The 11,826-nt window shown below is 37.7% G+C and overlaps 1 protein-coding gene across 3 annotated transcripts in view; it reads left to right on the top strand.

Moving 5' to 3' along the window:
• The window catches only part of LOC136829553 (transmembrane protein 42), a 271,989-nt gene extending 260,422 nt beyond the window's left edge, over positions 1–11,567 (top strand). For all 3 annotated transcript variants that reach the window (XM_067088393.1, XM_067088394.1, XM_067088391.1), the window contains one exon: positions 5,242–11,567. In XM_067088393.1, the coding sequence (XP_066944494.1) occupies positions 5,242–5,388 (147 nt within the window). In that variant the 3' untranslated portion in view covers positions 5,389–11,567. The remainder of the gene's footprint in view (positions 1–5,241) is intronic.
• The last annotated feature ends 259 nt before the right edge of the window (positions 11,568–11,826 follow it).

Genomic DNA, 11,826 nt, shown 5'->3' with positions numbered 1-11,826 from the left:
AAATTTGCTTGTTCTGCCTTATAATAATAATATGAAAGATATCCCTCATCTTCTTAAGAATTTTGGTGTTAATGTCGCATTTAAGAACAATAAAACAATGAAAAATGTACTTATCAAGAACTCCCATGACAATACTAAAGGGTGTGTATATAAAATTCCGTGTAAGTCTTGTAAAAACTTTTATATTGGCCAAACTGGGAAGGCACTGGAAAAAAGAATTGAACAGCATAAGAAATGTGTGAGATATGCACAAGGGAACAGTGTTATATTTGTACATGTTAGTGAGAACACTCACGCTATCAACTGGGAAGGGGCGAAAAGGATTGTACATTCTAATAATGCACTGGAAAGGAATATCATTGAATCTAGCTTTATAAAAGAAAGTTACAACCATAATATGAATATCAGTCAAGGGATGTATAAACTTGATCCTTTAATATCAAAAGAAATTTGTAAATTGTTTAAATTTTAAGGTAGGCAGTAGAGATGTATGAAAATAAGATTATCATATTTGTAAACACAGTACAGGGGTAGCAGTAGTAATGAGTTTCCAAACTCCGCCTCCCTGACACCTTTCAGGTCGCGTATGGTTTGTTTATCAGCATTGTCCCCTGAGAGTGTATTGTGATTTTTAGCCAAATGAGTTTTGAAGGCCACTCCTATCTCGACACCAGCTTGAGGGGGGATATGTAGTCTCTAACGGTTGTGTATGTTCGTCAGTACTGTTCCTGTAGTATATATATTTGTGACTTCTCATACTCTGTATCAGTCCTTCGTCAATGGCTTGGAAATAAAGTCGAAACCTGTGGTAATGTGTGATATTGATATATATATATATATATATATATATATATATATATATATATATATATATATATATATATATATATATATATATATATATATATATAAGGAGCCCATAGAAATGCCAAAATGTGGAAAATAAAGACTGTATTTCAGAGACCAAATTGTCTCTTTCCTCAGGCAAATAGTTAATGAGAAAAAGTTACAGAAAAGTGGTATTTATACCAGAAGATCCATAGGTCCGCTGTTAAGTGACTCCAGTTGACAGTTTCTCTTTAATCTTCTTGATCGCTGTTTGGAGGAAGATTTTATCTATAATATCTGAATCCCAGGTGCCTCTTGAGAGATTCACTGCATTTCTTTGTTTAATCAGGGCTGATTCCACCATCTGGCTTTTGAACCGACAATTGATGCTATAAATTATATGAGACATATTCCAGTTTATTCTGTGGTTGTGGTTATTTATGTTGTTAAAAATAGCTGAGCTCTGTTTTCTGTACCTAACTGAACGTTTATGCTGTGCTAATCTTTGGGGGAGTGATTTGCCTCTGAAACCGATATAAGATTGGTCACAGTCGAGGCAAGGGATTTCGTAAACTCCTGTGTCTTTGGGGACTGGCTTTTGTTGGACGTTAATCAGGGATTTGGCTAAGGTAAGGTGTCTGAGTAGGTAAAAGCAAAAGGGCTAGAGTTTCCAAGTGTCTGTCAGTGTTTTGATCCTGTCCAGGTGTGGGATTTTTATTTTATTGTTGTGGGTCTCTCTGGTCTTGCTATGGTAGAAAATAGTGTTTGCTTTGTGGATTGATTTCTCAATTAAATGGTCAGGGTAATTTAAGGATGACAGCTGCTTACGGATTAGTTCAATTTCCTTTTCCAGGAGATCCGGGGAGCAAATCTGTAAGGCTCTTAAGAATAAATTGCCGGCTATGCCAATTTTGATAGAGATGTCATGATATCTATAAAAATGGATGTATGACAGAGAGAAATTTGGTTTTCTGTATGTGGTAAATTTTGTTGTCTGTTTCCTATTCAATTTTAAATTTGATGCTAGGCACTAATGCATTGAATTTTGAAAGAAATTCATTGAAATTGCCCCACTTATTATCCCAAAATGTTGGAGATATCATTTGCATATCTCACCCATAGCATGTCTTTAGGTTTTATTGAGTCTGTTATTACAGTTTCAAAATATTCCATGTATAGATTGGCTAAAACAGGACTTAAAGGTCTTGCCCATGCTGCATGCAAATTTTTGTTTATAGAATGACTCTCCGAATGAAGAGATGTTATTTGATACATATAATTCAACTAACTTTATTATTTTATCTAGGGCTAGTGGGAAATGATCTGAATAGGGGGCTAATTTTTCCCTCAAAAACTGTAGAACGTCCTGTACTGGTACTTCTAAACTTAAAAGTTTTATGTTGTGAAGTGATGTATGTGCATCTTTGAATTTGTGACAGAAATCTTCAGAATATTTAATGTGACTGGGAGAAAATGTGCCTAAGAATTTGGGAAGGCCATAAAAGTAAGGTAGTTTTGGGTTAATGACTTTTAAATTTCTCCAGTAGTTCAATGCTTTTTTTGTCTTTGCCAATTAATCTTCTTTTCTAAAAAATTCTGTGAGGACGTTTTGGAGGGGGTTTTTCCTTGATTTGTCATAAGTGTTAGTGTCACTAAGGAGTTGGTTGATTTTGTCGAGGTAAAAGTCTGTCCATAATCACGATTTTGCCGTCTTTGTTGGATCTACTTATTACAATATCTATTATTTGTGGCTAGTGGATGGCTTTCATAAATCTACGGGAGACAGGGTATTTCTTATTAAGGTCAGCTATTGCATTTAGTAAGCTGCCTTTTAAACATATCTCTTCTCATCTGTAAATTTTGTCAGCTATGAATTTGTCAAAAGCAGCAATGAAATCTAGGTTATTTCTCCAGTCTGTCATGAGGGCAAAGGACAAACCAAGGTTCAAAACTAAGTTTTGGTTAATGGTGAGGTGGTTGATTGATAAATTTAAAACTTCATCTTGTTGCTCAAGATTGTTCCAAGTGCTATTACTTATTGAGTTATTTATCTTATGGGAAACTCTATTGGAATGAGTCGAGCTATTATAGGCAGCAATGTCAGAACAAAATGAAACCAGATACCTGTACATGTGGTCTGTTGTGAGGAGACGAAGGTTAGACTAGGTTCCATGTATCACTCTGCATAGTACAAAGATCTTGCACTTTGTATTTTCAATTCTTTCCCATAAGTTAAATAACTTAATGAATAATAGCACTTGAAACAGTCTTGAGCAACGAGATAAAGTTTTAAATTTATGAATCACCCCTCTCACCATTAACTTAGTTTTGAACCTTGGTTTATCCTTTGCCCTCATGCCAGACTGGAGAAATAACCTAGATTTCATTGTTGCTTTTAACAGATTCATAGCTGACAAAAATTACAGCCGAGAAGAGAGATGTTTAAAAAAGGCAGCTTACTAAAATGCAACAGCTGACCTTAATAAGAAATACCCTGTCCCCTGTAGATTTATGAAAGCCATCCGCTTGCTACAAAAATTAAATGTTGTAATAAGTAGATCCGACAAAGACGGCAAAATCGTGATTATGGACAAAGACTTTTACCTCGACAAAATCAACCAACTCCTTAGTGACTCTAACACCTATGACAAATCAATGAAAAATCCCCTCCAAAAGGTTCTCACAAATTTTTTGAAAAGTAAGATTAATTGGCAAAGACAAAAAGAGCACTGAACTACTGGAGAAATTTAAAGTCATTAACCCAAAACTACCTTCCTTTTATTGCCTTCCCAAAACTCATAAAGATAATCTTCCATTCAGACCTATCATCTCATGTGCTGGAGCTGTCAATTATAACATTTCGTTCAACTCCAGTCGGTTGAACGAATTTGAAAAGTAATTTGTATATACTTAGGTAAACAAACCAGCATCTTTTAGATACTTAAACCTACTTCAGCTGCTCTGCTGTGTCACAGCAGCCGAACGAATAGTAGCTAGTGTCAGTCGGGGAGTGAGAGGTACGAGTATTCTTCCCCTCACCCTCTTTTACCACCTTGTCACCAAGTTCAACATGTTCCAGATGCCACTGAAGGATGCTTCTGTTTAAAAGACAAGGTTTATATACCTAGGAATATACAAATTACTTTTAAAATATGTTATTTTGACTTTAATCTGTAGGTGAAACTTGTAAAAGTAAACAGTCTTCACATTGAGCTGTTATAGTAGGTCTCAACCCTTTGGACAATAAATATTTAGGTTCACATGCTTGTTATATGAAACTATGTAGTTCATATATTCTTGTTAAAATCTGCCTTCTTTGTTAGTATTGTTATTCAATATCTTTTTCAAAACTTTACTACTTTTTCTGAGCACATCTTGATCCATCTCTGTGATTAATGGCTGTTGTCTTTTGGCCTTTATTGAGTATTCCAGTCAGAGTTCCCAGAGTTTTAAAAAATACATTTTCAACTTGAATATATCCCATGAATTTTGTACAGTAGTTTTACTTCAGTTGATAAGCCATCTGTATGTCTGTGTTAAGACTTACGATATGCCAAACCAGTGATACAATGGTTAATGTAGGCCACGGGATATAGTATAGCATAAATTTTTTGGTGGACCAAAGAAATGATGGATTAATGATACATCAGATTGATATGTACTGTATGTTGGGCAAATGCTCTGTCCATTTAATGTGTGCTATTTCCAGTGTCAGCTAATCGATTTTCCTCATGCATTTACCCATTTAGCCTGCATTGCTAAATAAAAATATACATCAAATTAGTTTATTACTGCCTACCAAACTGTTTGGTCACTAAAGTTTCTTTACTGATGCTTTGGCATTTATTTGATGTTTTATGGTATACCAAGATCTGGGTTAGGGGAAAATAAAAGGAAGCATAGAATATTGACCATGTCCATATTTTTCTTTTCTTTTGTGAATGTTCCAACATTAGTTTGCAAGTACAATACTATAAAATTGATCCTGGACGTTAGTTGGTTGGACATGGTGTTCCCTTACTTTGAGGGTTGTCTTATTTGGCACATGTAGGTCTAAACCAGTCACACCTCAAAATTATAGGGGTTGACTTATATGTTGGCATATATATATATATATATATATATATATATATATATATATATATATATATATATATATATATATATATATATATATATATATATATATATATATACACATATATATATACACATACACACACACACACATATATATATATATATATATATATATTATATATATATATATTGTTTAAGTACTTACCATGATGTGTTTTTGTTGTATTTGACTTTATTCCCTATCAAAATCTATTATAGATGCATATATAAAACTGTCAGTGGAGATTATTTTACATGAAATATAAAACAAATTTACGATTTTTTTCGTTTCAGGCAATTTTAGGGCAGGTGTTGTTTGGTGAAGTTGTGCGTAGCCTGTGGTGGATGGGAACTGTTTTGATAATAAGTGGTTTGCTATTAATGCATCATGCCAGCAATCTTGGACCACGAAAGCCTGGAACACGCCCAAAGTTACATTAGTAAAGTTTTCTCAATGGTTTGACAGCTGTGTTCTGGCAGACATTTAAATCACAATTCTGGACTTCAGAAACTGTTTTTTACAACATTTTGTCTTTAAAAATTTACAATATTAAGTGGCACCAAAATCTAGTTTGCACTTTGTATCATGTATATTTTCTTACACATTTTGTTTGTTACAGTTTAAAACGTGAAATGTTTTCTCCTAGTGAAGAAAATGCAAAATACTTGGTGAAAGAATAAAACATCCTGCTTTTAATGTTTCATTACAAGCATGCTTAAACCAGCATTTTCAATATTACAGTACTGGGAGTTAAATTACTCAATCTTTTCTAATAATTTTGTGGGAGAGGATACAGATCTTATTGTTTTTTGCAATCCTCATCAGGTAGGAGTCAAGAAAATAGATAATTTTAAATTGGTATATATTACTGGTAGGGCACTAACCAAGGTAACAAAGTGAGAATAAACATCTTTGATAGGGTTGGAATAAAAAACCTCTTGCTAACCTGTTGGATATACAGTATGTCAGTCTTGCTGCAATGTAGAGAGGTAGTCTAAGTTTTCTGTGCCTTCCTGGTTTCATTTTTTTCTTACAAGAATACAAACTTGTCTTTTATAGGGATAACCATCAGTGATAGCTGGTTTGTTCATTGAAGCTTTCCTGCGTGGTGATTAATGGTGGAGGTAGGCGAGTGGTGGGGTACCACCCACTCACTTTTCTTTGGCCATCATTGAATCTATGTCTCCAATGCTACTCTGGTCTTGGACCTTACTTGGTTATGGAATTTGTGTTATATAGTCGATGGCTGTTCCTGGTGTGACCATCAGCCCTCAACACGTACTGTGCTCAGTCCGATACCATGCTGCACGAGGCATCCCATTTGTGCTATCAGTTATTGGAGCTATGAACTTCTCTCTGGTTAACAGGGGATTCATCTTCCCATTACCTTCCTTGAGCACTTTGCCCTGACCTGCAGCTCAGCACCGTGGATCTCTGTAGATTCTTATGTTTTGGCTGGAGTTTCCATCTGAGACCACTGTGGTTGATGTCCTTGTTGCTCCTTTACTGCTGTTGCTGCTCTGGCAAGAACTTCTGCAGTGCCTCTCCCTTTGGGGAGCCAGTCTTGACTCTATCCTTGGTGGGCTTGGAAGAGGTTGGAAGGACTTGTGGTTACGAGAGATCATAGAAGTGTATTCCCCTCTACCTCACCATATCCTCTTTCCCCTCACCCTCTTCTTTGCCTTCCCCATCTCTAAATTGGAAGATGTGCAGGAGGAAGGCTCATAATGCAACTCTGCATCCAACTAGGATTTCTTTGCACAGCCATCGATCTCCTTTGAGGAGTGACGTGAATTTCTGTAACCATTCATGGAACCAACTAACTGTAGGTTAGTTGGTGGATCAGTTCACTAACTTGCTTGTGACTGATCACCAGACATACAGATTCCTCTTGTTCCTGGTCACTTGATTGGTCTTTTCAGGGAATGATGGCAAAGGTAGCTGTCCCAGGACATAGAGGTGGGTTGGTTGTGAGTTTACTCGTGGCTGATTCCTGGTGCACAAGGTTGCATGTGCCTGGTCATCTGATTGGTTTTTTGAGGGATGATTAATGATCCAGGCATCTACTGCAGAAGCTGATGACTGTAAGTGGAGTGATTCCATGCCCATTCACCCTTTCCTTCCATCTCCTCGGTATTATGATGGGCTGTAGCGGTATAAGTGTACTTGGTCACATTTGTTTATCAGCATACCTTCATGGATCTTTTAGGGAAAGGAGGACCAACCCTGACTCTTCCTGTGTGTGTGTGTGTGCGTGCTTCTTTGGAAACAAGAAGGGAAGAGTGAATTTCTCCAGACTACTGGTTGTGCTGGTTCTTTAGGGCATGTCCAGTCCATCCTGTAACCTGCCCAAGACCAGTACCTTGGTCACTATCATGGTCATACTCTGTGTTTGGTACTGGCCTGGTGCCACGTTGGAGTGTGCACAGCATGGACCATGCTTTGCCCTGGATCCAAGTCAGAAGATGCGCAGTCTGGGGTCGACCCAGCCCATGCACCTCTTGGCATTTCTCCGCACAGGACAGACAAGTAGTTCACGCTCTTGCTCGAGTAGATCTAATAGTGGAGCTAGCTTGGCTGGTTGTGCTTCTTTTCTAGATCATGGAATGAAAAGGAGGTCATGCATAGTCCCTTTGACAACATCTGATTATGACTGTCTTGATCTTGCAAGACACTCATTGTCATGGTTCCCCATGCAGGAGTAACAGTGGTCTTTTGAGTCTCTCTTATTGCTTTGGAAGGCTCCTTTTGCAAGGTGATGAATTTCATTCATTCTTTGTAAGATTCAGGGGAAAATGACCAGAGGTGCTTCTCAACACCAGGTATGCTTTACAGAACATACACTGGGTTTCAACCAGAGGCATCACCACCCTTGGTCCATGGATCAGGAGACTTCCTTTTCTTTACCCCTTGAGCATCTGTAATCATGCTACTGCGTGCTCTGTTGCCAAAAAACCTTTATTAAACAGTACTGCCCTATCTATCAAGGGGACTCTGCCCTACTTGGGCTTATCACATTGAGTAAGGCTTTTGTTTTTGAATTGGTCCCTGGTACTACCAACTTCTCTTGAAGTGGTAATTGTGCATTTCTCTTGTGACTACTAGACACCTCACACAAGTTTTCCTACACTTTTGAAGGTTTCCTCCTATACTACCATTAATTTCTTTGTGAAGAGGCTTACATCATCAAGACCTGAGATCTCTCTCCTCATTCTACAAAGACAAGATTTATGGAGTACCCGTTGGCAGTGGGAAAAATGCTCCCTTCTTTCTCTCTGCTTGATGGATTCTTTCTGGATTGAATCACCCCTGAAGTCCACCTTATGCTCCTTCAAGGGTAGAGAGCATTTCAGCTAACTTCTGTATTGTTGCCTTATTTATGAGTCAGGGTATCCTTTCCCATGAGGATTCATGATGAATCCTCACTCTGTACTGCAAGTCTCAGTTTAGATGTGGGTTGGGAGGGAGACAGGAGTAGCATTGCTGAGAACAGAGTAGGGAAAGATTTTCATAAGCATACACCTTCAGCCATGCTTCAAAAAATAATCTTAATATACTAAACTTTTTACCTTCTTTTTCTCATACCACTTCACAGTCAGTGGGGATGGGTCAGAACAACTTTTGGATAGATTATGGTATAGTCTGTAGAAGGTGAAAGGTCCACTCTCCTTTTTGAACTCCATTCCCAGATCCAGCCCTCACTCACATTTTTTCTTTAGATCAGAGGGCAGAGGTAGTGCTCCACGTTCATTACTATCAGTTTGTTTGACTAATACTCATTCCCTGTTGCTTATTGAAGGAAGTGCTTATGTGCTTACCCTTCTTGACACTGATAGCCTCAACCCTTTTCCTGCAAAAGTAGACTTGGAACAATCATGGTCATCCTGCATTAGTGAGATGCTTTTTGAGAAGCTGTCTTTCTAATTAAGCAGTCATCTAGAGGAACCAACATTTGTGTATGTGTCTCCTTCCTAGCCTTCAGGTTAATTCTCTTCCAGACACATCCAGGAAGGAGGGGGAACATCTCTTTGTAGTAATCATTGAATTCTATACAAGATATCCCTTGATATTACCCTCTTGGCTACTCCAACATGACTTCGGTCAGACAGTCTGTCATGGTTCCTTCAGGAGGCCTTTCCTTGGTGGGTGGTGGCTACCCATCCCTTATTTTCTCCTCGAGATATAGGCAGGATTCAGTCATCTCCCTCACCCCGCTCCTTTCTTTGAGGAATTGGTCATGAAACAACCAGAACTTTTATTAGTACTCCACTGATGCTGCAGTCAGATTACAGTGCTTATCACTTCCTTGGAACTGCTGGTCACCTGGAAGGAAAGCAAGGTACCTCCCTTTCTTATCTTGGGTGCTTGAGCAATGGTCACCTGGAAGGAAAGCAAGGTACCTCCCTTTCTTATCTTGGGTGCTTGAGCAGTCTTTCAGTTCTCTTTAGTGAGGGAAAGACCTGGTTTCCACTTGTGCTTTAGGAATTGCAAATAACAGTTCAGGTGGTTTGTAATTGGTTTTAAGGAAGAAGCCAGGCATACTGGATGTCAATAAGCCAAAGGCTCCTTGGTCCTGTAGTGGTGCTCAAGTCACCAGTGTAGCTTTCCTTAATGCTATCAGGATGAATACATGTCCTGCCTAGGGTTCATGGCTGGACTTAGGTTGGAGAAGAGATATATTGGGAATTGGGTCTCTTTTTAACTGTGCTTATGCTGGCCTAGCAGGTGCAGGTGAGCTATACAACTGGGCATTTATCAGAAGGCTCAAATCAAACAGTGTGTTCTCTTGGTCCTGTCTTTATCTGGTAGGGAGAGCAGGTGGAGAATGTTAATCATTCATCCTAGGATAGCAATACTGCTGTTTATTGCCCTGGATACCCTGTTCCCTTACAAGAACGACAGGTTCTCCCCGAGTCTTTCTCAAGGCCACTGCTAACATTCAGGTATACCTACACGGGTCTGCCAGCAGCTGGCCTGTGCAGACAAAGCTGAATGTTAATGTTAACAACCTGCACAGTGTTTTTCTGCCTGTGCAAATGGCCTGAGCAAATAGTTTTTCGTAATCGATATTCCTGCCTCGAAATGACATACACAGATACGCCTGAACATTAGTTTGTGGAGGCCACCATTTTTGCTCGGTTCTCTTCCCGTCCTTGGGTGGAGAGTACTTTCTAGTCAGAAACAGGAAGTGCCCCAGCTTTATTAAGTTAAAAATTTTTGCACGTAAATTAATGGTGTGTTGGATATGCTTATTTTTTAAAAATAATTAATGTGGACATCATATTAATATACATGTATAAGTTTTGCAATTTTTCCATGGGAAAAATAATTGGGTACAATGAAGGATGAAAGTGGCAGCATCATTCCTGAATGTCTTGAAGATTTCACTGAAATCTATAAGAATGAGCCTTATCTTGGGCAAGTAAAATCCAAAGATGATTATAACAGATTAAAAAAAAAATAGACTGCGTATTTTAAATTAGTTAAAAAACTAAAGGAGAGGGACTCTGTTGTTGAAAAAGACAGTGTCCTTGGTTGTCCATGTACGTATGTTTATTCGTGGCTATAAACCATATATACAGGTCAGTTTTTAAATGAGAATAAATATTCAGTCTAGCAAAGTAATGTAAAACAAGAAGAGGCCTATTTGCATCAATTCGTGATTATGCATCATGTAAGTAATTCAGTTTTGAAATGAGAACAAAATAATTCTCAATATACTAATGGAACAAATAAAGTGATAGTACTCTATGTTTATTCTTTGTTAACATCATATCTCAAAAAGAATAACAGCCACTCATTCACTGGAAGTCTATTTTAGGCATTCCTTATGTTATGTTGCTATCAGTAAACCAATTATTGCCAGAGCAGCATATATGTTGACTCCATGGTTGCTTTAGAGAACTGAGTAAAAAAACTGTATTTTTAGTGGTGAAGTTTGCAAACCTGCACAGGTATACCCAGATGTTATTGGCAGCCTTCAGAGGGTGGTTCAACTTTGCGAAGAACACTCTGGCACAGGACTCAACCCGTCTGTGTAGTATGGTTCAGAACTCAGTCCTCCCTTGTTAAATATACTGTACTTGGCCTGGCAGCTGTTATTTCTGGGCGGTGAAAGATCTTTCCTTGAGTTTCTCACCTTTGGTACAAGCTATCTTGTACAATGCAGATTTATAACATTAGGTGCTGATTCCTTCAGAAGAGTGCCTGTCTTGTTTTATGAGACAAAACCTCCCACCAAAAGCATGAGTCTCTATGTAAAGTCAAAGATAATTTGCAATACTTCGCCACTCATTTACCTGCCACCATTAAATTCCATTAATTGCTGCCAAACTTCAGAGACCAAATCAGCTGCTGCTAAGTATTATCCATATGAAAAACTTCAAGTCTTTATATTTAGGAAAAGTGCTAATTATCGTTAACTTTTGCTAAAATTGATAATCATCAAGTAAATGACAATATCTCTCCTAATTTTGTGAATTATGCACTAGTAATGTTTTTGGTGAAGTTATTTGATATTTCATTGTCATTGTGTAGCTCTTCATGGAATAAAGCTGTTGTCATTAGTGAAAAGAGATTCTGAGGAAACCTAAATAAAAACATCATAAACTGTATAAAAGGGCTCTGTTTTCCTCTTTTCATAAATTCAGGTAAGGAGTACCGAAATGGCATACGTATATTATATAACTGCGTAGTAGATATGTTGTTACTGTACTGGCACTCTTTAAATAAATGCCAAGCAGTATTGCAAAATTAAGAGAATTCATTATTTTATAGGGTGATCAATGACTGACATAATTTCTAAATTAAACTTGCTAGTTTGTTCTCATTATCACCATATAATAGATTAAATGAATTACAAACTGATTTGTCACAAG

Source organism: Macrobrachium rosenbergii, chromosome 44, assembly GCF_040412425.1.
Source record: "Macrobrachium rosenbergii isolate ZJJX-2024 chromosome 44, ASM4041242v1, whole genome shotgun sequence".
In the NCBI taxonomy this organism is placed as follows: domain Eukaryota; kingdom Metazoa; phylum Arthropoda; class Malacostraca; order Decapoda; family Palaemonidae; genus Macrobrachium; species Macrobrachium rosenbergii.
The sequence above is the reverse complement of the archived record's forward strand: the minus strand, read 5'-3'. Positions and strand labels throughout refer to the sequence as shown.